This window comes from Aethalodelphis obliquidens, unplaced genomic scaffold (assembly GCF_003676395.1).
Source record: "Aethalodelphis obliquidens isolate GAN/ISIS:26980383/991018 unplaced genomic scaffold, ASM367639v1 scaffold37, whole genome shotgun sequence".
In the NCBI taxonomy this organism is placed as follows: Eukaryota; Metazoa; Chordata; class Mammalia; order Artiodactyla; family Delphinidae; genus Aethalodelphis; species Aethalodelphis obliquidens.
This window is the reverse complement of record NW_020837981.1, coordinates 10,056,378-10,083,437: the sequence shown is the minus strand read 5'-3', so window position 1 is coordinate 10,083,437 and position 27,060 is coordinate 10,056,378. Positions and strand designations below refer to the sequence as shown.

General features: G+C 37.8%; 1 protein-coding gene across 4 annotated transcripts in view; it reads left to right on the top strand.

The window, feature by feature from the left end:
* SAMD8 (sterile alpha motif domain containing 8) overlaps positions 1-20,057 on the top strand; it is an 85,762-nt gene extending 65,705 nt beyond the window's left edge. For all 4 annotated transcript variants that reach the window (XM_027129796.1, XM_027129795.1, XM_027129794.1 and 1 more), the window contains 4 exons: positions 6,210-6,305; positions 10,192-10,309; positions 15,109-15,259; positions 15,432-20,057. In XM_027129796.1, coding sequence (XP_026985597.1) covers positions 6,210-6,305; positions 10,192-10,309; positions 15,109-15,259; positions 15,432-15,736 — 670 coding nt within the window. In that variant the 3' untranslated portion in view covers positions 15,737-20,057. The remainder of the gene's footprint in view (positions 1-6,209; positions 6,306-10,191; positions 10,310-15,108; positions 15,260-15,431) is intronic.
* Positions 20,058-27,060: the final 7,003 nt, after the last annotated feature.

Sequence of the window (27,060 nt, the reverse complement as noted above, 5' to 3'; positions counted from 1 at the left end):
TAGACTCATATCCATTATCAGTCACACCCCATTTCCCTCCTCCCTCGAGACCCTGGCAGCCACAATCTACTTTCTGTTTCTATTTCTATGGATTTGTCTATTCTGGACATTTCATATAAATGACCATTACAACATGAGGCCTTATTTTGTGTCTGGCTTCTTTCATTTAGCATAATGTTTTTAAGATTCATCCATATAAGTAGTATGTATCAGTACTTCATTCCTTTTTATTACAGAATATTATTTCATTGTCTGGATGTACTACATTTAGCTTATCCATTCATTAGTTGATGAAGGTTTGAGTTGTGTCCACTTTTTGGCTACTATTAATAATGCTGCTATGAACATTCATATACAAAGTTTTGTATAGACATATGTTTTCAATTTGCAGTGGGGGTTTGAAACCAAATTTTGCCTAACAAGTCTACAGTTCCACCAGCTACAAAGCCCCATGCTCTTAAGTATGTAAACTTTATTCACAGGAGAATGGTAGCAGGTGCTGTCAGCATTCCTCCTATATCCCCTCAGATCTCTTTTCCATTTTCTTGCACACTTATACTCCCAACATCCAGCAATTGTATGTCTTTGTTGGAGAACTGCTCTTGGGCTGCTAGAATACACTTTGCCTGCTTAAAAAGAGAGCCAAACATACTTGGAAATTTACATCCCTTCAGCAGCAACCCTTAACCAATAACTGATGAGGTGGGGTATAAATATTTCATTTCTCTTTGCCCTAATTAGGACAACTTTTAGGTTGGACGTACACTGTCTCCCAGATTCCTTGCAGGATTGAGCCAAAGTTACCCTTGCCTGAGTTTACCACAGGGCTTTGCTTGATGTCTCACTCTTGCCTTGCTTCCTTGCCTTCCTGATCTCATTTCCCTACTACCCTATATTTTCCCTTAGGAACATTTCTAATAACTTTCACAGTGATCTTTGTTTCAGAGTCTGCTTCTGAAGCTTACTTGACACAATTCCAAGAGCTTCAGCAGATCATAAGCAAAAAATTAGGAGATAGAGATGCTTCTAGAGGCAGGCCCACTTATATGTGAGGAAGGATAGCTAATAGAGAAAACAGAAGCACTATAAAAAGCACACATAAATAATGGAAAAACCACATTAATCTGGGGCTTCAATGCCTTTCATTTCTCAGTAGTCTCTGAGGTCATTACCATGTCCAGTGTAATAATCAGTGTTCGCAGTGATGACTCTGAATTATGAAAGAAAATTAAATTCTATCCAGAAAAAAAAGGCATAACATGTATAATGCATTTTAGAAAGCATTGCATCAGAATAAATATGAGATATTGAAAACACATTTGACAATTTCCTTACAACACTTCACTAAAAAAGAAACAAGAAAAAGTGGGGGTGGGGACCCCCAATAATCCCATGAAGGCAGAAGCAGTGATAATAATGAAAATTTGGAAAGTAGAAAGCTAAGTGTCTCTTGTGAGGTTGGGAGTGGGGACTAGTGGTGCCCAAGAGGTGAGTTTATTTGTATTGCAGTACTCCAGAAAAACTCTCAAAACAGGAGGCATCAAACATCTCTCAAGACTGGGTATAGATAGGAGCTAAATATGGGAGAGCTGGTTGAAAATCATTTTAAGACCTGTTCTACTGCAACAGAAGACAGGTGGTTTATTCTCCAGAGTAGTTGAATGTGAGGGACTCTGGACTTGGGGACACCATGCCCAGATGAGAACAAAGGTGCCTGTTTTCATTGTATTTTCTGTGATTAACTGTAAATTAACTGATTTAATGTAATTAAATTGATTAACTGTAAATCTAGATCACAGAGACTTCCAGCTCCCTTCCTTAAGTAACCAGACTTAACTTCCCAGCCCCAGTCATACCCAGCCCCAGTCTTCCAAGCAGGAGAACAGATTCCTCTCCTTGGAAAACCTGCACAAGAGAAAAGGACTATAGATACTGTGGTAGGAGAGATATCCCTATCTCATCAACTAGACCTCTGTTCTATCCCAGTGAAACCCATACTTCACAACCTCAGTCCATGCACACAGAGCATCACATTATTATTTTTTTTTTAGTACTTCCCTGTCAAATATGAACGGTCAGTCAAGAATCACCAGACATTTGAGGAAAACAGATCAATGCAAATAGAAAAAAAGCAAACTGGGAAACACAAAATAGGGAGCAGAAGAACACTTCATAAAAAAATAACCATTCATATACTCACAGATAAGAGATATTGCTTTCTATGAGACAGTAACAGTAGACTATGAAAAAGGAAAATTCAGAGAAAACTTTTGAAAAATAAAAAATGAAAGTAGAAATTTAAAATCCAGCAGGATGGGCTTCCCTGGAGGCGCAGTGGTTGAGAGTCTGCCTGCCAATGCAGGGGACACGGGTTCGAGCGCTGGTCTGGGAAGATCCCACATGCCGCACAGCAACTGGGCCTGTGAGCCAGTTACTGAGCCTGCGCATCTGGAGCCTGTGCTCCGCAACAAGAGAGGCCGCGATAGTGAGAGGCCCACGCACCGCGATGAGGAGTGGCCCCCACTCACCACAACTAGAGAAAGCCCTCGCACAGAAACGAAGACCCAACACGGCCAAAAATAAATTAAAAAAAAAAATCCAGCAGGATAATTGGAACATGGATTTGATGAAATTGCCCAGCATGTAGAGCAGAGATAAGAAGTAGAGGAGAAAAAGTAAGATGAATCCAATTGGCCCAGCAGTGGAAAAAATAGGGGTTTTAGGAAGAACATAGAGAAAATGAAGAGGAAGATATTATCTAAGCTATAATAAAAGGAAATTTCTCAGAGTCAAAGAATGTGACTTCCTAGATTGAAAGAGCACCCAGTACATGAAATGAAAAATTTCAGAACACTAGGTATAGACAGAAGATCCTAAAAGCTTCTTAAGAGACAAAACAAATAACACACAAAGATTGGAAATCCAAACAGCATCACACTTCTTAGCAACCGTGGAAGTGAGATGACAATGGAATAAATGCCTCTAACATTCTGAGACAAAATAATGTCTAACCTAAAATGTTCTGCCTAGGCAAACTACCAAATAGACATAAGGCTAGACCCAAGGATATTTTAAAATTTGCAAGTCTCAAAAAAATTTACTCTCCAACCCCACAGCTACTAGAATTGCTAAAATGAAAAAAATTGCTAATGACAAGGCCTGACGGGATTCAGAGCAACTGATGCTCTCATACTTTGCTGGTAGAAATGCAAAATGGTACAACTGCTTTGAAAACAGTTTGATAGTTTCTTAAGTTAAACATAAACTTAACATAGGACTCAACAGTTTCATTCCTAGGTATTTACCCAAGAAAAATGAAAACATACATCCATGCAAAGACCTGTATGTGGTCTTTATTCATAATCACCCAAACCTGGAAATAGCCCAGAATACGCATCAACCTGTGAATGGATACGGAAATTGTAGACAAAGAATAGATAAAGAATTAATTGTACATGCAATAACTTGGATGCATCTGAAACATATGCTGAGTGAAAATAGCCAGATACAAAAGGTATTTGGACAAATACTGTGTGATTGCATTTATATGCCATTTTAGAAAAGGCAAACCTATAGGAATCAGAAATCAGATCAGTGGTAGCCCCACAGCTGGAAGTGAGGAAGGGAATTGACTAGAAAGGGACACAAGGGAACTTTTTGGAGTGATGAAAATGTTGTCTTTATTGCGGTGGTGATTACATGACTGAATGTGTTTGTCAAAACTCTTTGAACTGTATAGCTAAAAATGGTGAATTTTTCTGTTTGTAAATTAAGCCTCAGTAAATCTGACATAAAAAAACGACTTTATCCTCCATCCCTCCTCTGAGAAAATAATTCAAGGATACACTACATCAAAACTAAGGAGTAAACTGAGAAAGAGGAGGACATGGGATTCAGGAAACAGAGGATCCAATATAGAAAAGAGAAATTCCCAAGATGAGGGTTAAGTTTTATTCCAAGAAATAGCCATGCAAGAGGGAATAGAAAATGCAGCCTTTCTAAAGAAGGAGCTCTAGGAGAGATTTCTCCAAAGGAAACATTGAAATTGATAGAATTGTCTGAAGATGAATTGGTGATAGGCACACAAGAAACAGAACAAACTTTTTTTTTTTTTAAGTTATTAGCTCTGGAGAATTGTAAGAAGTTGTACGAGAAAGGGATTTAATCTTTACGTTCCATTGTCTTAGCTATGAACTATACTTAAACATTTCCATCAAGTAAAAGCCAAAAATTATTTTAAACAAAATTATGAAATAATATTGAGAGCATGGGAGAGAAAGAGAGAGTGTGTGTATGTGTGTGTATGTGTTTTTGTGTGTGTGACTAGAAGATATAACGTCAAATAAAACAGAAGAATGAAAGTGACTGCCTCTGGAGAGCAAGAATTAGGTTTAGGCTGGGGGTGGGGCAGAAAACTTACTTTTACCATAAACACTGTAAAACTATTTAAAATATATACATATGTATATACACATGTATACATATGTACACGTACACATACATATATAGGTTTTTTTAATGTTCATTTAAAAAGTTTAAATTTTTAGAGGTCATTGAAAGGGATCTTTTATCTGAAAATTTCTATTATGTGAAATAACCCTTTCCCCCATAATGCCAGATAAATAAGGCAGCAATAGATTAAAAATTCACAAGAGGAGTCTTTATTTTCTGAGGTAATAGGTAAAAGATGAGTCCCTGAATGAAGACGATTGACTCTCTTCAGTTACTCTGAATAAGGTTTGGAGTAGACTGTTAATACCTTTCAGACTTCATGTCTTCTTTTTAAAAATACCTTTATTTCCTTAGTTATAAAATTAACATGCCATTGTATAAAAATTTTTAGTGTAAATTTACAAAGAATAAAAATAAAACTATCAATAATCTTACCACCCAGAGATGACCTATTTGGACTGATTCATTTCCATCTCCTCCCTTCCACCACTCTCCTCCTTCTTTTCTTCCTCCTCCTCCTTTTCTCCTTTTCCTTCCTTCTTCTTCCTTCTTCTTTTTCTTCATCTTCTTCTTCTCCCTGCCCCCTTCTTTCTTTCTTTTTAATTGAGAATGTGACATGTCTTTTACTAGTGGGTAATCACAGGAGCTGTGGATTTGGTGAGGAAAGACAACAATGGAAAAGATAGAAGAAAACAAATATAAAACAAAGGAGGAGGATTCCCTGGTGGTGCAGTGGTTGAGAGTCTGCCTGCCGATGCAGGGGACATGGGTTCGTGCCCCGGTCTGGGAAGATCCCACGTGCCGCAGAGCGGCTGGGCCTGTGAGCCATGGCTGCTGAGCCTGTGCGTCCGGAGCCTGTGCTCTGCAACGGGAGAGGCCACAACAGTGAGAGGCCCGCATACAGAAGAAAAAAAACCCAAAAAAACAACGGAGGGCAGAGAGAGAAAGAAAGGAGTAAAACAAAATAAAAACTCTGTTTACTTGCTTGAAAACAAAATATACTAAAAAAAAGAGTAGTTGAGTTCAAGCCCTGACTGTCTGGATTCTGAAATGAGCACACCATTTAAGAAGTGAGCCTTTTCCCCCCTGTCTTTTGGGGGCAGTCCTGTATACAGGTCTGCCATGTTATGGGAAAGGAGAAAAAAGTTATTTCTTTACAGAGAACCATGACTGGGAATCACAAACAACAAAGAGGTCCTGGTAAATGAGGTACTTTATGAAACAGTTTTTTCCCCAGGTTCTCCAGATATCATCTTCTAAAAGAGGTAGAAGTTAAAGAAAACAGGGACTTCCCTGGTGGCGCAGTGGTTAAGAATCTGCCTGAAAGTGCAGGGAACATGGGTTCGATCCCTGGTCCGGGAAGATCCCACATGCCGTGGAGCAACTAAGCCTGTGCTCCACAACTACTGAGCCTGCGCTCTAGAGCCCGCGAGCCACAAGTACTGAGCCTGCATGCTACAACGACTGAAGCCTGCATGCCTAGAGCCGGTGCTCCGCAACAAGAGAAGCCACCGCAATGAGAAGCCCACGCACCATAACAAAGAGTAGCCCCCGCTCGCCGCAACTAGAGAAAGTCTGCCTGCATGCAGCACGAAGACCCAACACAGCCAAAAATTAATTAATTAATTAATTTTAAAAAAAAGTTAAAGAAAACAATTTTAAGGTCATAATTAGCAGAGTATCTTACTGACAGGCTGGCGCCATTTACATACATATACTTCTTGTCAGTCCAAAACTTAAATTTTTTTCTGTTCCAGCGTTCCTAGAATTCCATGGGCCTTTGCCATGACAGAAGTATGTGGCATGATTCTGTGCTATATTTGGCTCCTGGTTCTTCTTCTTCACAAGCACAGGTACCTGTCTTATTCCATTAAAAGACTGAAAGTGTTTTGACTGTCTTATGCAAAGGTCATCAAACCTTGTTTCTTCCTTTGCTGTTTCCTTGTTACTTTCCTTCTCTAGTCATTGTGACATTATAATTACTGACATAGGAAAATGTTTGGGTTTTATCAACAAAAGAGTCAGCCTGAGGTAGTACCTACATATTTAGTAATATTCTGAAGGTATTTTGCAGGGAAGGATTAGAGATGGCGATATTCAGCCATGGGCCAACCACGACAATCTAAGTCTAGCCTTGCCTTTCTTTGGAAACAAATCGGAAATGTCACTTTCTATAGAAGGCTAGAAACTCCTCCAAGGGACAGTCTTTGGTCAGATGTTTGGGTGGAAGAAATTATTCTCTGCTTGGAGGAGGCGCATTAAAAAAGAGGTCATTTTGCACACCGTGCACATCTAGCAAGTGTAGTTTACTTCAGATGGTATAGAAAATTGCTGAATAGGGAAGGTGCTTCTTTTGTGCTTTTGCAAGAGATATAAAGGGAAGAAGTTTTTTGCATTAAAAAAAAGGAGCCTAAATAAATAAATTAAAAAAAAAAAAAAAGGAGAGAAGCATAAGAGGAGGCTACTTTCCTACTTTAATGAGGGGAAATTATTTAAGTAAAAAAATAAGCATAGTGTGGAATCTAAAGAGTAATACAAATGAATTTATTTACAAAAGAAAATAATTTATTACAAAATTTATTTATTCACAGACATAGAAAACAAACTTACGGTTACCAAAGGGGAAGTAGAGGGGGGAGGGATAAATTAGGAGTATGGGATTAACAGAGACATACTACTGTATATAAAACAGACAAACAACAAGGATTTACTGTATAGAAGGGAACTATATTCAGTATCTTATAATAACCTATATTGGAAAAGAATCTGAAATATATATGTGTGTATATATATAAATATGTATATAACTGTATCACTTTGCTGTACACCTGAAACTAACACAATATTGTAAATCAACCATTCTTCAACTAAAAAAAAAAAAAGGCATAGTGAAGAAAAAAAAGATCTGATAAAGTTGTGGGTCTGCTATCCATTGTCTTTGGACACTGAAGAGGAATAGGGACACTTTCGTGAATTTTTTATTCTTTCTCCTCACCAGGGAATGGTTGAGGTAAACTACAGTGATGAGCTTTAGGTCCTAAGCAGCAGTTATTTCAGTGCTTTGAAGGTGAAAAGAAGAGTTGATGATTGCTATTCTTGTCACACTTTTAGGCCATATTGTACTTCATTCTCTCTCACTTTGCAACAATATTTATAACTGGATTGCTTAAAACCAGAGGTGGTTTAAAAACACATGTATCTGGGCTTCCCTGGTGGCGCAGTGGTTGAGAGTCCACCTGCCAATGCAGGGGACACGGGTTCATGCCCTGGTCCAGGAAGATCCCACGTGCTGCAGAGCGGCTGGGCCCGTGAGCCATGGCCGCTGAGCCTGCGCGTCCGGAGCCTGTGCTCCACAACGGGAGAGGCCGCAACAGTGAGAGGCCCGCATACCGCAAAAAAAACCCAAAAAAAACCCACATGTATCACTGCTGCTTTCTGGTTTAACTTTGCCTCACAAGACCCTGTAGATTTGAATTTATCCACTCTTCAAAACAAGAAAGAGTTTACCTTATATAGGAAACCTTGGTAGGTTTAGCAAAGTGTAGCAGTGACCAGCTAAATGCAAGTTTTGATGTTGAATTAGTCAAAGTGTTTCTCAAAGTGTGGTCTTTGTAGCACTTTCTGGAATCACCTGGGCTCTTGTTAAAATTCAGATTCCATGTTGTCTTCCTCAAAAAGCTCACAAAATGATGGCGTGGAAAACAGAAGGCAGAGACTTTTGCTCTGGACTTTCCACCATATGGTAAGAAGATTCACCTTAAATCCTGTGTTAAGAAAGGATTGCATCACTGAACTTGCAGGAAGAAAGGAAAATCTCCAAGAGCCCCAAACACACAAACACATGAAAAAGAAAACACAGAAAAAATAATCTGTGGTGTACAATCAGAGGAATGAGTAAGCATCTCTGAAAAAGCATTCCACTGGTTGTAATGCCAGAGCTAAGATAAGGAGACTAAGCCTTAGGTATGTAACAAAGTTGAGCAGCTGATACCAAGACTCCCAGATTAAGCTGTGGATTTTGGAATGGGCTAGAGTGTTCTCAAGTCAGTAGTGCTAACTGGGTCTCAGAAGAAACGAATTTAATTCTTCTCTGGATGAAAGTATATTCAATTTAGGCTCCTGTGTTTTCCCAAAATATTGGAGAGCAGGGCTATTAAGAAAGGTGAGAAGTGGTAGAATCCTCCTGCTTTGAGTTTGGGACCCTTTCCATTCAGTGTTACTTTTTCTCTTTCTTACCTTATTTTCTTCTTTTTTTACATTACAACTGCTACACTCTAGAACTGGTAGTGAACCAGAAATGAAAGAAACCCTGCAGGGACTGAAACCTAGCTTGAAATAATTTCAGTTTCTAAAATTGCATTAAGGTGACCCCAGATTGTTAAAGCCCATAACCACTTGCCAAAAGAGATATCAGATCTCTCTTTGGGAAGATAATATAGGCCTAAATTTAATTCTAAAATTTTTTATATACAATATCTGGCACTCAAGTAAATAACTAATAAGGGGGTACATAAGTATGTAAGGGAATATGATCAAAATTTAAGAGAAACAATAAATAATGGAATAGACCCACTGTGGATCCAGAAAATGGAGGTACCAGATACAGATTTTAAGGTAACTCTGCTGACTGTGTTCCAGATAATTTTAACAGAGAATGAAATGGAAACTCTAGAAGTAAACACATTTTTTTAAATCCCTGAAATTGAGAATTCAGTAATGAGTATGACATCAGGTTGAATCCAGCAGAAGAGAGAATTAATGAATTAGAAGATAATTTGAAGAAAAAAATTTTTTAAAGATAGAAAATAGATGAAATGTTTGGGGACACTGAGGGGATAGCCTGAAGGTTTACCATATAGATAATTAGAGTTCCTTGAGGAGAGGAGAAAGAAAATAAAACAAGTATATTTGAAGTGAAAAAAATTAAAAAATAATAAAATGCAGATTCCTGAGCTCCATCCCAGGTGTACACACTGAAGTTTGAAACTTACCTAACCTTGTGTTGAGTACTTTTTTTTGAGGGTGGGAGGAGCATTTCAAAAATGTTTAAGTAAAGTCTCTGTACTTAAGAATCATATAGTCTGTTTTGGTTTAAAACATTAAAAAAAATTGTTAGAGATATACTTAATGTAAAACTTAGTATTAAAAAAACTTAGTATTTTATAGCTTAAATTTAAGAGATATTAAAGAATGTTTATTATATAATTACTGTCAACCAATTTACAGTGTCATTAATGAGCAAAAAAATTCCCTAGAATCACATATTTAACTTTACTTCTCATTAAATAAGTTATGACAATATATGAGTAATAAACTAACACTAAGCTAAGAGTCAGTATAGGTACTATCTTCTCTCTTGCATAACTCTTACTTTCTCTTAGCCATATTTTCTTAACAGTGAAATGATGCTCTTAGGTCTGCACTGTCCAGCATGGCAGGTGCTAGCCACATGTGGCTAAATTTAATTTAGTGAAAATGAAATAAAATTAAAATTCAGTTCCTCACTTGTACATTTCAAATGCTCAAGAGCCACATGTATATAGCTTATTGGACAGTGCAGTTATAGTCCATTTCCACCATCCTGTTGGACAGTGCTTTAGATGGTCTCTAAGATTTCTGTCCTCTTCAAAGAATCTAATGGTTTTCCTGCTTGTTCTCCCTTTAAGTAAACACTAGATGCCTGAGGTATTTTGGTTTGTTTTCTTCTGATCTTTCTCCCTTTTTGGTCACTGTTCACAGGTCAATACTTCTGCGAAGGCTTTGTAGTCTGATGGGCACTGTATTCTTGCTTCGCTGCTTTACCATGTTTGTGACCTCCCTCTCCGTGCCAGGACAGCACCTACAGTGCACTGGAAAGGTAGCCTACTGTCTTCTTTATCATTCTTTCCTCTTATTCTTGGTGTGTTGATGGCGCCATATACGAACTAAGGCTAAGACTTTGCTTTTAACATTAAAATGTGCTTTTCAGCATTTTCAGTATCTGTAATGAACCTCTAGAAATAATTTGGTAAAAATCTTAAGCCAGAATCTACCTTCCTGTTACTTCTATCCATTGATACTAACTAGTTCAATGCTGTAGAGCTATAGAAAAAAAGTAACTTTCTATTATCATTTTCCCTTTCTCACCATCCTCAACATCTTTAGTTACTCATATGACGTAACTCTGGCCCCTTCACTGTCCTCATCACTCTTTAAAAAGTGTTGCAGTTGGACCATATTCCATTTAAAATGTAGTACCCACTACTCTAAACTTTACTCTTTCTGAGATATATTTAAATAATGGCTAACTTTTGTTTTTGTTTTATACTTTGTTGCTTGTTTTGGTATACTGTAGACATACCTTCTGGTTAAATTGAGAGATGAAAGATTATGCAGATGGGAACAAAAAAAACAGGGTAATGAATTACTGTAAAAAATAAAATGTTTAAAAACCCTGAAGATCACCTGTGCTTTATATATAAAATTGGCTGTTGTGACTCATTAAATTTGGACAAGAGAATTTATTAGCCTACTTTTCGAAGCCTCCATGCTTTAGTTATGTGTTCCCAAATATTCAAATGATGTATTAACACCTTTGTTATTTTAATGTTGTTTGTAAAGTGTAAAACAAAATTAAGTGTCTGTTCTTCTACTGCAATATAAATAGCTGAAATACCTGCAAGGGAAGATTAAGCAGCCAAAGGAGATCAGGAACTAAAAATACAGTCCTGAGCTGCAGAGTGACCAAACTTTCTCCAGGTATAAGGAGACCGACTAGTAAGAAAGGAGGAAGGGTTAATGACATTTAGGATTTAGTGTAAAGGAAATGTTTTATTTTTAAGATAAAAGCTGTTTTTGTTTCTTCTTTTTTTCTTTTCCAAAAAGGGAAAGTACTTCTTTCTAGTTACAGTTATATAAACTTACCGTAAAAATTCAAATTTTGTAGAAATATATAAATTAAAAAGTAAAATCTCACAAAATTCCCACTTCTTTCACCCCACCCCATAAATAATACTGTTAATAGTTGTGTATATACCACATGGACTATTTTTAACCATGCTTACATATTCATACAAGTTTATATAGATAGATACTTTTTAAACAGAAAATAGGATTATATTGCAAACATTGTACTTTAGCTTATATTTCATTTAATAGTATGTTGTTTACTTTCTTCTGAAGAGATATGTATAGCTATACCTCATCCTTTTTAATAGCTGCAGAGTATTCCATTGTACAATTTACCAGTCTCCAAATGATGTACATTTAAGTTATTTTCAAATCTTACTATTTATAAACAATGCTGTCATAAACATCCTTGTACATTTATGGTTTTTCACTTATTTAATTGTCTTAAGATAAATTCCTGGAAGTGGAGTTAGGAAATTAAAGAACATACACACTGAAAATTGTGATACATATTGCTCACATTTTCACTAGGAAAGACTAGTTTTTCACTACTATCACCACTATGTGCATGTCAGTTTTCCCATCACCATGCCAGCACAATTTTTGGAGTCACTGCCATTCTGATTAATGAAAGATGATATCTGAGACTTTTATGGTCTTATATTTTAAATTTAAGTCTTTAATCTGTCGACTGAAATAAAAATGCACAACGTGAGAGCTGTGAGTTTATTTCGAGACTTACTGAGGACTATAGCCCAGGAGACAGCTTCTCAGTTAGCTCTGAGGAACTACGCTGAAGACGTAAGGGGGAAGGTTAGCATATATGTGATCTTGGGGAAGGTGTACGTGTAATCAAGCCACACATCTTGGTAGAAGGTTGCTGCTAGTCGTGAGGAACAAATGTCTTAGTTAATGATTTTAGTGCTTTGCTAAGTATGGGAAGATGCAAGAAATTGGGTTCATAAAATTTTCTCCTGAAAAAATCTAACTATCCTGAAGGCCTTTTCTGTCAGTTTTCACAGAGCATAGAGTGCCTTATTCCTGACTGTGTCCTGAAGTCTTTTCAGGGTATGTTGAAGGTCAGCGACTGCAGTGGCTAATGACTTAATTCTTGTAGAACCAGGTGGCAAGTGACATTCTTTAGTTAGCAAATCTATTGAATTTCTGTGCATGGTGTGAAGGAGGGATAGAACAGTTACCCCCAATTATTGTAGTATGCTAATTGATTAGAAGAGATTTAAGAAGAAATACGTAAGCTTATTATAATGAAAAGAGAATTTCCTGTAGCTGAGGGATTTGATTGTGGATCAGCCACTAAAGAGGAAAGTATATGTGCGTAGGGCTGCAACATGTGCTACAAAAATAAATTAGGGACTTCCCTGGTGGTGCAGTGGTTAAGAATCCGCCTGCCAATGCAAGGGACACAGGTTCAAGCCCTGATCTGGGAAGATCCCACATGCTGCAGAGCAACTAAGTCCGTGCGCCACAACTACTGAGCCCGTGTGCTGCAACTACTGAGCCTGCACACCTAAAGCCCGTGCTCTGCAACAAGAGAAGCCACTGCAATGAGAAGCCCGTGCACCGCAACGAAGAGTAGCTCCCACTCCCTGCAACTAGAGGAAGCCCATGCGCAGCAATGAAGACCCATCACGCCAAAAATAATAAAATAAATAAATTTATAAAAAATAAATAAATAAATTAGATACCATCCCACTATAGTATGGACAGCCCTTTTTCTGTCTCTAATGACTGTTTTTTATTATCAGTTAGTTTTATGTGGACATATTTATTCAAATCTGCCCTAAATACTGTTAATTGCTTTGAATTATAATATAACCTACTTACTGACCTGTATTTGCAGCAGTCATTAAAATTAGATAGTTAAGGTGATATTAACTAGCAATCAAATCCCTTACAGTGAACTCCGTAGGGCATTTTCATTGTAATAAAGTAATTGCTTGAAATCTCACTCCCAGAAGTAGTAGGTTTGGAGACAGAACCAAGAACATGCCTGTTTTTGAAATTAGACAATGGAACCACCTTAAGAAAAGAAACACTTAGAGCAAATTTCTCATCAAAGTGTCTAAATTCATTCTGTTGTGCTGTGTTTCAATTTTTATTTTTCTGAAAGGATATTTGGGACATTTTAAGCTTGGAAAGGATGGGGAGACTTGAGTAATTGGGCAATAATTGCTTTCCTTTTTTTTGTGATACAGTATTTTTTTTTTTAATTTTTACTGGAGTATAGTTGATTTACAGTGTTGTGTAATTATTGCTTTCTTTTGCGTGGCATCACTTGTTTCCTGTCCTTGGCTGAGACATTTTCCTAGCAATCTCTGTTCTTCTCTGCCTGATTTTTTACTTTCACAAGTGTAATATCTCTAACCTTATTCTCATTAGAGGTCATGGAAAGAACCAAACCATGTATATTTTAGTACCTTCCCTTTCCTTTTCTCTAATAATAAATTTCTCTCCCTACCATCAACTGAGGCAGAAAGGGAAAGCCTGGGTAGTGTATAATCAGGTGAGATTTCTAATGAAATAGTGATTCTAATAAGATTGTTTCTTTTGTTCTTTAAGACATAGGGCTTTGGAATTGGATGCCCTGTGTTCACATCCTTATTACGTTACTTACTAGCTGTGTGACCTCTTATTATTACGTTACTTACTAGCTGTGTGACCTCTCTAAAGCCAGTTTCCTCATCTGCACAGTTGAATCAGTTCATAGGATTTTTGTGGAAATTAAATGCAATGACATAAAAGCATATAGCAGCATGCTGCACATAGTAAATGCACATAAAATTGCAGCAGTTTTTTATATTATTATGTGTTAAATGCCTTATTAAAAAAAGTGACCATTGCTCAAACTCTTGCTCAAAATGGATTGCTTTTTTAAGTTTATGCGTGGGAGTTGGGATTAGGTTTGGCTACTAATAACAGGAACTTCGCGGTGGCTATAGTTTAATAAACAAGCAATGATTTATTCTCTCTCATAAGTCTGAAAGTAGGTACTCCATCAAGGTCAAGTGTGATAAATTTATGGAGTCATCAAAAATCCATGATTCTTCTGTCTTTCTGCTCTCCTGTCCTAACACTTGGCTTGCATCCTCAAAGCCCTTTGTGGTCCAAGATGACTGCTAGAGCTTTAGCTATCATGTCTGAGTTGTAGGCTAGAAGAAGAAAAGGTAGAAAAGACTTCCTCCAAGCTGTTGTCTCTTTCGTTTATAAGTAGCATTCCCAGAAATCTTTTACACTTCCACTTACATCTTATTGTACAGAACTTAGTCACGTAGCGACACCTAGCTGCAAGGGAGGGTGGGAAATGCAATGTTTTAGTTGAGTTCATTGCCTCTTCAAATAAATTTTAGATTCTATTACCAGTGAAGAAGGGAGAGTGGATATTGAATGGTAGCCATTGTCGCTGTCATAGCCTGTTTCTTATTGACAAGAACAGCCAAGCAAATACTACTGTATTATAGGGTATAAAACTTGGAAATAGTTTTGTGTTGTAATAACCTTTTCATTATAAAGGAACTCCAAGTAGAGAAGTTTGAATTGCATTGATTTCATTAAATTACCAAAATAGTTCTGAGTACAGCCAAGCTTTGACCACCCATTCTTGGTGTCTGGAATTAATTAGACTGGGAGACTGGTTGCTTTTGCTTAGATCTTATTTCTAAGTCATTCAGCCTTTGAATTTCAATGGGAGTGGTAGGAGCCTCTGCTGCCCTAAGCATTTGAAGCACTAATTCTTAGCTTTCTTTATAGGTATATGGCAGTGTATGGGAGAAATTACACCGGGCCTTTGCCATTTGGAGTGGCTTTGGTATGACCCTAACTGGCGTTCACACTTGTGGAGATTACATGTTCAGTGGCCACACAGTCGTCCTAACTATGCTGAATTTCTTTGTCACTGAATGTAAGTATCTTTAGTGCTTCTATGCATATCAACTGACTAGCTGCAGAGGAGGCTGTGGGAAGGGCATCAAATTCTGTGAAGAATGGGAGAAACAGTCTGATGGAAGAAACATATGACTGAGAAACACTGGAAGAAGTGTGGTTTTAAAATGATCTTTCTGTCCTTTTCCCAGATACACCAAGAAGCTGGAATTTCTTGCACACTTTATCCTGGGTTCTCAACCTCTTTGGAATCTTCTTCATTTTGGCTGCCCATGAACATTATTCCATTGATGTGTTTATTGCCTTTTATATCACAACGAGACTCTTTTTGTACTACCATACTCTAGCCAATACCAGAGCATATCAGCAGAGTAGGAGAGCAAGAATTTGGTTTCCCATGTTTTCTTTTTTTGAATGCAATGTTAATGGTACAGTCCCAAATGAATATTGTTGGCCATTTTCAAAACCAGCAATAATGAAAAGACTAATTGGATGAAGACTGTCTTTGTAATGTGTTCATGATTAAATATACAGTCGTTGTTGAAAGTGAGTAACTTTGCTTTCTCCCCCTAGGTTGTTCCTGGATGTCTTGCTTTTTGGCCTGTATGTTGACAAAGTAAAGTTCCCTGTCCTGAGCAAGGCTGTGATTATAGCAAGCAAGAAAGAATAATTAAGAGTCCTTAGGTATCTGTTTGAACAGAAAACTTAAGTAGATGTCTTCTGCCCCTTCTCTTTAGGCAGACTTAATGTTATGATTGAAGTCAGTCTCTTACCTTTACCTATTGAGCTTAAGCAAATCAACTTAAGCAATTTGCTGGTTGAAAGATTTTTTTTTAAATTTCCAGTAGGACTCTAGTCAAGAAATAATAATAATAATTTTTTAAGCTCCTTATTTTCTTCAAACGAAAAACCCCTACCAAGTGAGCAGTACTTGTTCTTTGAACTAATCTCTGTGTCTTTCTAAAAAACGCAACTCTGGAAAGTGATCCTTTTTACTAACAAATTAATTTTTGCCTTCTGAACCATCCTTAAGAAAAGTATACTGAATATACCAGGATCCCTGAAACAAGAAGAGAATGAAAGGGGCCATACATAAGGTGACAGAGTACAAATATAGTGCTGGTATTTTTCACCAAAATCAACAAAAGGTGCAGTTCCTATTTTGTTCTGAGGGTTCAGTATGATCATCAGTAAGTATGCATGAGGGGAAAATGGCTGCATCCATAAAAATAAAATTGGCTTAATTTTAGTGATGAAAGTACCTGGAATAACTTTGTGCTATGACTATTAGCTAGACAGATGACAGCCCAATTTTATGCTTTTTAATGGTGTTATTTAATGAGCAAAATAATGGAGTGTTTTATCAGATGTTAAAGTTCTGTGTCCTTAAGTAGGGAGGTATGCATGCAAATTTTTCTCTTTCTGAAGTTTATAACAGGTTGCAGGCATTGTGTAACTTTTTGGTTTTTGAAATTTCTCATTCTTGGCCATCAGAACTAAGCCATCTCAGACATATTTGGATATGAAAAGGTTTTGTTGTTTTTTATTTTTAAAACAATTGTGTACATACATTCTTTCTATTTAGTTTTAATTTGGCAGTCAGGAGTGATATAACTTAGTTGCTGTTTACAACACTAGAAATTTAGTACCTTAAGTAATTTGACCTCTGTGATTACATTTGTCACTTTACTTTTAATGATTTTGTACAGTAGTTTTGAGAGTAGGGTGGTTCTAGAATTAGACTTTGAACCCCAGCTGATGAGGTTAGCCACTTGGAATATTAACTGTGTAGCTTTTACATTCTGTTTTAAAACAAGGAGTTAAAAAGGTGCTGGCATATTGAGGTCTAAAATTAGGCCACTTAGCAGAAACCTGCTCCTTAAATGGTGAAATATTTTATTTTTGCACTTTGAGTCATATTCCTACCCCATATAAGCTACGGAGGAGCCTGAATGGATTGGGCAGGAAACAAATATAATGCAAACAAGTTGCAGCTAGTGCTGAGTGATCCCAATTTGGGTGTACTCTGAACATTATTTTTTATTTTTCACTTGAGAAAATGGCACAAGGCAATTTAAGTTTTATTATGCTTTTAAATCTCATACTTTAGAATCTGGTAACATCTTCAATAATTGTTGATTCTTTTACATGCTGGGGATGAAAATGCCAACATTTCATCTAAGGAAATTGCATAATCATGAAGGGTGAAGGATGTTTCCTATGCAGTTAGAGTCTTTGACCCTTGAGGTCAAAAGATATGTAACTCCCATTTTTTTCCAGATGACAGAAGAGGACTGAATTTAGCTAGGGAGGGACTGGCGTTGGCTTTTGGGAAAATGTTTGAGAAAAAATCCATGGCAACATTAAGTCAAGAATGTTGAATAGCTACTTAATGGTAAATTTCCTAACATCAATCTTCTTTCCTTCGTGTGGATTTTATTCTAGAACAAAATAGAAAAAAAAATTGCAACTAACTTTGCAGACTTATTGATACTGAGAGTGCCTAATAGCAGACTGCAATGAGGATTGTAAAATAACTTCCCACACTTACATTTATCATATCTGTTTTGAGGAAAAGGTAAGCTAGATTTATAATTTATTGTTATAACTATTACAGGGCATTGTTTACATATATTAATCATCTCCAGGTCTCTTCCTTGGAAAACTTTGAGACAAAATTCTTTTCCATTTCTTTTTGTAATAACCTATAGTTTTGTTGCTTTTTGTTTTGTCCAGAAATTTCCAGATTTTGTCTTTGTATTTTTTTCTTGTTAAAACCATATTGAAGGTAGGATATACATTTTGGGTGTGAATATGGCTAGGTAGAGAAGCTACATGCCTTAGATCTACATATTTTTTACCTTGTCTACAGTTGGAAACGTGTGAGAGGCTTACATCATTAAACACTGAGATTTCAGTATAGAAGGAACCAAGGTTTTTTGTTTGGGGATGCAAACTGGGGGTTATACTGAAAGTCCTCCATGCAATTTCTGTCTTCCTAGGGGCAGCGTTACCTGTTTTTTTCTTTTTTTCCTTTCTTTTTTTTTTTTTAATCCCATGAAGAGCAGCATTACTGAAGGGTAATTGAAGTTTCTAATCAGGTTTAGAAGAAGGCAAGTTTGCTATTATCACCAGATAATTTGGGAGAAACCTTTTTTGGCTGCAGAATTTTCAACATGCCTATTTTCTCCATAGTTCTCTGTGGCCAGAATTGCTAGAATAAAAATACAACTTCCATATGCTAGATCTATTTATTAGTATCCCTTTAAATCAGAAAGCAATGAGCTTAGCCATGGACCCAGTCAGTTAAATAAGTGTGGACTGTTCACAGGAAGAACCCCATGCTAGAGACCTGCTGATAGTGTAACTCTGACACTGCACATGGCATTCTTCCCTACCCTGTACCTGCCTGAGTGTTGTTACTTAGAATTCTAAAAATCTTATAATTTTGTAAATCATAAGGACAGAGGCATCACATCCTTTTATAGCTGATATGAAACCATGTGTTCTAAGGAAACCTGTTTGGAATGTGTTATTTATATATTCAAAGTCATAATCATAACACTAACCTGCTTTGATGGTATTAGTAAAAAGCAATTTCATCATCAGTTTCATAGTAAACTTTTTTTTAAGGATTCTTGTTCCATAATGTTTGAGAACATTAACCATATTCTTTTTTTAAACTCTCTAATCTAATAAGTTTAATTCTTTGATAGTCTTCTTGTAGACTTAAGTTACCCCTTACTAAAAGTAATTATGGTAATAGTCATTTGTCAGTTCTTTACGGTATTCAGGCATTTGAGACAGGAAAACTCTTTTTTTACGATAGTCCCATGGCTTTCTTAAACAGTATTGGTTTCATTCAGATAGTTTCAGAGCCAACAAAGCATGTCAGCTTTAATGCCATCTTTACTTTGGCAGTTAAGACAGTTTGCATTTGTAAAATGTTTTAATCTGAATTACCCCACACTGCTGTAGAGGAAAATTCTTAATAACACCAAAAGTCAGACTGCTACAGGTGAGCAATGAGAAAGGAAAGAGGTTGAGGGTATTTTCTTTCTCTGTCTTTGAGTAGCTTTGAATGGCTGAAATTACTATGGAAGTAGGTTTTGTTTCCCCTCTCACCTATCCCTCACCCCCAGCAAATGCCACCAATTTCAAGTATCTAAAATATGGCCAGTTATTTTGCATCAAGTTCAATGAAAACATCTGTGAAATCTATAATCCAGCTCCCCAAAAAGTTGGTTTTTTAGAATATGTTCTACCCTAAATTGACCAAAGGATTTTATTCAGTGTACTCCATGTTTAAGCATAAGGGAGCTTTGTGCCTAATATGGAAGGAGAAGGAATACTATGTTAATTTTGTTGTTATTTCAGGTCTGTTTCAATCTGAACTACTGGGTTGTCTGAACTAGCCAAGCAATGTTACCAGTTAGTAATATCATCTTTAAAATGCTTAATTTTAATAATTTTTTATTCAAAGAATCTATGGATTGTTAAGACAGTTGAAGTATTTCTGATATGAAACAAAGGGAGTGGAAACTGGTACTTAATGGGGGAAGCAAAATTAGCTTGGGCTAAAGTGGGCATGTTTTGTTTTAAGAATGCTACCTAAATGTCACCCAATCTGCAGAGATACTAGTATTACTTGAAGATGTGAAAGTTCCTGTGGTAGCCATACCTTGAAGCACAGTGTTGTATATAAGTAAATATCTTGATTCTAAATTAAATCCAGATTTCACTAATATATATTATTTTATATCTTTGTTGTATTAAAATGTTTAAAAACACTAAAAATAAAACATTTGAAAGTTGGATTGTAGTCTCTTATTTAAATGCCTTTCCATTATTAATACAGCTGGTTTATTTTTTATGCAGTGAATTTTTATCATTTGCAAATGATTGGGCCCTGCAACTTTAAATCCTAATGTATACCTGGTCCCTGGCATTTACTAATTCTTGGTTGTCTATTGATAAGCCATTTGCCTTTTCTCCTTTCTCTTCTGTAAACTAGGAGAGAAAGGTAATCTTCATGATGGTATAAGAATAATTATAGATGAAGTCGAGAAGGAGGAAAGGGAAGCAAAGCAAATAGCTGCTTATTCCTGGGCACATTAAAGTTTTTGTTTATTGGTTTTGGGTTTATTTTAATTGTAAATTTTGTAGAAAGATGCCATCATCCTGTCAGGTTAGCTTTGGAGATAATGATGAACAGGAAAAGAAAACAGTTGTTAGGGGTAGCCCAGCAGCCCAGAGCCATGGAATAGTGAGAACACTAAGTATTGTCACAGGGCCCTATGAGTTTATTAATTCATAACTGAATTTGTCTTCGTGATCACTACTAATTGTAGCCTCTCTGGTGCTGGCACCAGCTGGTCTGTCTCGGGAGCTCCGGAAAAGAATAGTCCAAAACAGACTGAGAGGCTGCTTGGTGAAATAGAAAATGTGGTGGATTTAGACTCTGAGGACCTAGGTATGGGTTGCAGCTCTGCTGCTGATTAAATTGGGTCTTTTCTTCCAGCTCCACTTAACCTTATGTGTAAAATGTAGGGGGAAATGCCTACCTCATAAGCTGTGTTAAGGGCCAGATTATGAAAGTACTGTGGCCTTAATGGCTCAGTACCTGGTTTATAATGCTGAAATATTAGTTGAATTTAGGTCAGAAACACAGGGCCTGCACTCCCAGGGAGTTAATAATCTAGCAGGGAAGATGACCTAAAAAATGGAACTGGCAACATTCATTGGCAGAATAGAGCAGTAGTTTTAAAGCCGTCTGGGTGAACATCTTGTGGGGTTGGGGAAGAGAGTTGGAGCTTGTACCATTTTCATCCAGAGTTGGTGTTTTACATGTTTGGCTTTCCTAGTAGGCTTTCCCTTTGAAAACAGGGTTGAGGTTAGGGGAGGTAAATGTTTGGAAACCACTGAGGCAATAGACAAATTCACTCTCTTCATTTAATAGTAGCTTGGGAGAGGAAGGGCTCACTGGGGACTGAGGATGCAAGAAGAATTCACTAAGCATGTGAAACTTGAACCTAGCCCTCCTTGATGGATAAATTTACTAGGCTGTGATGAAAGGCTTAGAGGGCTCTGTGATGTGAAAAAATTGGATTTATTTGTGTATGTGTTAGGGAACTGTTGACAGAATATGTGTTTGATTTTATTTTAAATGGAAGCATTGGGAATGCCTATTGCCAGGGTCTAAATTGTGGGGACAGGATAAGTAATTCTGTAAAACAGAAATTGGTAAAGGGCAGAAGTTTAAGTCTAAAAGAGAGAGGAAAGATGATGGAAAGTACACAGAAGATCACTGGAGATGAAAGGAAGGCTAGCGACCCCAAAATAGTAGGTCAGGGCACCAGGACTGGGCACAGTTTGTAGGAGGCCTTTGTCCCCAGCCGAGGAAGATCAAGACACCAAACAAATGAGCTGCCAACTGCTACTGGCTGGTGCCATATGAATCTAGGATATGATATACCTTGTATCCAAAATTGTCTGTGTTTTTTTTTTTTTTTTTTTTGGCGATACGTGGGCCTCTCACTGTTGTGGCCTCTCCTGTTGCGGAGCACAGGCTCCGGATGCGCAGGCTCAGCGGCCATGGCTCACGGGCCTAGCCGCTCCGCGGCATGTGGGATCTTCCCAGACCGGGGCATGAACCCGTGTCCCCTGCATCGGCAGGCGGACTCTCAACCACTGCGCCACCAGGGAAGCCCCAAAATTGTCTCTGTTATGCTCGTGCACCTAACCTGTTGAAATGCTGACCTGCCAGGCATTAAGTGGAGTGGAAGCTGACTCTGGTGAAGACGTGAGGAGATGCAGTGGTAAGAGAATGCCTCAGAGGAGCTCAGTGATCACCCTCAGCTGTAACTTAGAAAAAGGACAGATGACAGCTATAAGACCTCTGCTGGAGTAGCATGATATTTAAATGCTGTATGTTCTCACCTCACAGAGCTCCCCATGAGAGCCAGAAATACAAAACCACCATGACCTACCTGTTCATATTCCAGCCTTAAGAGCCCTGGATCACACTCTGAAGAAAATACCTGTACGTAATGTTTGTTTTTTTTTTAAAATTAGAGTATAGTTGATTTATACTATTGTGTTAGTTTCAGGTGTACAGCAAAGTGACTCAGTTATACATATACATATATTCATTCTTTTTCAGATTCTTTACCCATATAGGTTTTTACAGAATATTGGTTGGTTATCTGTTCCACATATAGTAGTGTGTGTATGTTAATCGCAAGCTCCCAGTTCATCCCTCCCCTTGATGTTTCCCCTTTGGTAACTATAAGTTTGTTTTCGAAATCTGTGAGTCTGTTTCTCTTTTCTAAATAAGTTAATTTGTATCATTTTTTAAATTGGATTCCACATATGAGTGATATCATATGGTATTTATCATTGTCTGTCTGACTTACTTAGTATGACAATCTGTAGGTCCATCCATGTTGCTGCAAATGGCATTATTTCATTCTTTTTTATGGCTAATATTCCACTGTATATATGTACCACATCTTCTTTATCCATTCCTCCATCAATGGACATTTAGGTTGTCGATGTCTTGGCTACTGTGTAAATAGTGCTGCATTGAACATTGGGGTGCATGTATCTTTTCTAAGTATGGTTTTCTCTGGGTATATTCCCAGGAGTGGGATTGCTGGGTCGTATGGTAGTTCTATTTGTAGTTTTTTAAGGAACCTCTATACTGTTCTCCATAGTGGCTGTATCAATTTACATTCCCACCAACAGTGCAAGAGGGTTCCCTTTTCTCCACACCCTCTTCAGCATTTATTGTTTGTAGACTTTTTGATGATGGCCATTCTGACTGGAGTGAGGTGGTACCTCATTGTAGTTTTCATTTGCATTTCTCTAATAATTAGTGACGTTGAGCATCTTTTCATGTGTTTTTTGGCCACGCGGTATGTTTTCTTTAGAGAAATGTCTATTTAGATCTTCTGCCCATTTTTTGATTGGGTTGTTTGTTATTGTGACATAGAGCTGCTTGAGCTGTTTGTATATATATTTTGGAGATTAAACCCTTGTTGGTCACGTCATTTGCAAATATTTTCTCCCATTCTGTGGGTTGTCTTTTTGTTTTGTTTATGGTTTCCTTTGCTGTGCAAAAGCTTTTACGTTTTATTACGTCCCATTTGTTTATTTTTGTTTTTATTTTCATTACTCTAGAAGATGGATCCAAAAAGATATGCTCTCATTTATGTCAAAGAGTGTTCTGCTTATGTTTTCGTCTAAGAGAGTTTTATGGTGTCTGGCCTTGCATTTATTTCTTTGATCCATTTTGAGTTTATTTTTGTGTATGTTGTTAGAGAATGTTCTAATTTCATTCTTTTATGTGTAGCTGTCCAGTTTTCCCAGCACCACTTATTGAAGAGACTGTCTTTTCTCCATTGTATAGTCTTGCCTCCTTTGTCATAGATTAACTGACCATAAGTGCATGAGTTTATTTCTGGGCTTTCTGTCCTGTTCCATTGATCTATATTTCTGTTTTTGCACCAGTGCCATACTGTTTTGATTACTGTAGCTTTGTAGTATAGTCTGAGGTCAGGGAGCCTACCTAATGGTTTTTTGATACAGACTAATCAGCTGCCTTTAATAAGACGTCAGAGTACATGAAATTTGATCCTATTTTTCCACAAAGACTGATTTTGGAGGCTTAGCTGGAGAGCATTTTGGCAGTAAGGATGCAATTTGAGGACTTCAACATGGTTGAAATCTCACATGCAGACATGTAGAAATGTGATAAGCCTAAATATCTAGGCAAGATTCTGAACTTTCTTCACTATTGATTCCACAGTGGTGCCTGTGATTCTTACTCTCTTTTTTAAAAGTTACTGATTTCAAGTAAATGAATCATGAACATGGTAACAAACTGTACATACTGAAGAGTCTTCTCCCACCCCTGTGCCCCAGCCTTTAGCTCTCCTTCCAAGAGACAATCATTTTTTTTTTTGCGGTACGCGGGCCTCTCACTGTTGTGGCCTCTCCCATTGCGGAGCACAGGCTCCAGACGCGCAGGCTCAGTGGCCATGGCTCACGGGTCTAGCCGCTGGGCGGCATGTGGGATCTTCCCGGACCCGGGTACGAACCCGTGTTCCCTGCATCGGCAGGTGGACTCTCAACCACTGCGCCACCAGGGAAGCCCGAGACAACCATTTTTTTTTTTTTTTTTTTTTTTTTTTTGCAGTATGCGGGCCTCTCACTGTTGTGGCCTCTCCCGCCGCGGAGCACAGGCTCCGGACGCGCAGGCTCAGCGGCCATGGCTCACGGGCCCAGCCGCTCCGCGGCATGTGGGATCTTCCCAAACTGGGGCACGAACCCGCATCCCCTGCATTGGCAGGCGGACTCTCAACCACTGCGCCACCAGGGAAGCCCAAGACAACCATTTTTAACGAGTGTGTTTTTCCAGAGCTATTCTATGCATATACAAATATATTTTTTTAAAGATTATTTTTACATTATTTTACACAAGTTGTAGCGTATACACATATGTGCACATATAAACATGGTTTTACACCTTGATTATTTTGCTTAACATGTGCCAATCCCTTCCCCTCTAGGGACACACCTTAGTTGAATGAGTTGAGTTTATTGCTCATTGCAGTGAGGGAGAACACACACCATGGGGAATTATAGGGCATCTCAGTTGCAGTGTGTTGGAAAGGACTTACCAGATTGGGGTTTGGATTAGTTGGTTTTGGGGGAAAGTTTTAAGGAAGCAGCTCATATTTGCTGTGGATTGGATACTTTCAGGTTGCTGGAGCAATTCTATGATTGCATATTTTAATAAATCTTAATAAGGCAGGAGGAATGAATTGAGGCTAATGTTACAATTCATAAGTGCTGCTGTTACAGCAGTCACTCATATCAGCCAGGATAGAGGGATGTTTGGTCATGTTTGTAGTTACAGTAATGTTCGTGTTTTTATCTGTGTTCAGACATCATTACTAAATATTCTTGTTTTTGTCCTGATCCGTCATGGTCACAGATCTCCTTGTCTGATGTTGGAGTGTTCTGGGAAATTTTTTATGTTCAACGGGAAAACAATAAGGCCTAGCTGTGAGTGCCAGGCCAGCTTCTAGCAACATCGAGTTCTCGATGATGGTACCAGGCCATCTCCCCAGTGTCAAGGGGAGCTTTTCTCTTAATGTTGTCTCCACTGCACAGAGGTCCTAATTTATTACGCATTCCCAGAGAGATGGACATTTAGATTGTTTACTATTCAAACAGTACTGCAATAAATAACATATGTTACTTTGCCTGTGTGCAAGTTTATCTGTAGAATAAATTTCTAAAAGGAAAGTTGTTGTCAGAGGCTTTGTGCATTTTAAATTTCGTTAGATATTGTCAGATTGACTTCAATAGAAGTTGTACCAATTTATTTTTCCACTAGCAATGTATGAGTTTGCCTGTTGATCCAAATCATTGCCAAAATAAGGTATTACTGAACTTTTGTATTTTTGCCAACTTGATAGGTTTAAAGATGGTATCTTAATTCCCTTTCTGCATAAGTAAGCTACAGAATTATTTTTAAATTGCGGTAAGGGAATGGTGGAATGGTGACAACTTTATTAGCATGTGAATCTTTCTGGAAGACTAACTGAATCACAGACTATGTCGTATATTTTGTTAAAAACCCATATGGCTATAAGATGTTGAATGGGAAAAGGAAGATGATTATTAGATTGAGGAGTGTTTTTCCTATTTTATTTGTAGCATAGTCTTTCAACTTGGCCATCTTTTGTCATTGGAGAGTAGTGTTTTTTCATGATAATTATCTTCCCTGAACCCTGATGAAAGCTAAGTGCCATCTAGTCTAAGGGAGAGTCCAGAGGACCTAGTTGCTCTCCTTGTTTTAAAGTTCTATAAAATGTAACTGTTAATACCTGTCTGCCTACCAGCAGCTACTATTGGCTCTGACATCGCTTATGAGACATTCCAAGGACTCGAATTTACCTGTCCCAGATATAGGGCTGTATTGTAGATGTGTAGGACCTGAGGTATGAAAGATGTTTTGAAAAAATAATTATCAAACATTTATTGAACACCTACTATATGCCAAGCACTGGTGACAAAGTCCCTGCCCTCAGGAAGCTTACTTTCTAAACAATAAACAAATATATGAGAAAGAAAAAAAGCATCCCTGATAGCTGTCAACTAGCGTAGTTACAGTGGTGTTCCCCTACTGAACCTAATGTTACCGAATATCAACAGCAGATGAGGACTGCATGATTGTGAAAGGCCATCTTCAGTCATAATTAAGCCTGAATGAACACCATGCAACACAAAAATAACAATACACCCCCTCCCCCCCCGATTAATACTGGTAACTAAGAGGGACTTCCCTGGTGGTCCATTGGTTAAGAGTCCGCACTCCCACTGTAGGGGGCATGGGTTCAATCCCTGGTGGGGGGAACTAAGATTTTGCATGCTGCGTGGCGCAGCCAGAAAAAAAATACTAGTAACTAAGATACTGAATTGCCCAGGCTTTCTGAAAACACTCAATCTGGAATAGCACCCCACTTGTTTTCTTGAACACTCTGTAACATCACCTAACACAAGCCCAAATCCTGTACAGGTCCCTCCTAAAACCCTCTGAGATTCCCCACTCTTCTCCATGGTGTTCAGTCTCTCTTGCTACAGGGAGTTTAATTTTAAAAACTAACTTTGGCTAATGTGTGTTCCTGGTGATCTTTGGCTGGTGGGAATTGACCCTTTAGGTAGCAAAAGTGCTGTCTTTATAACACACACACACACACACTCTCTCTCTCTCTCTCTCTCTCTCTCTCTCTCTCTCTCTCTCTCTCT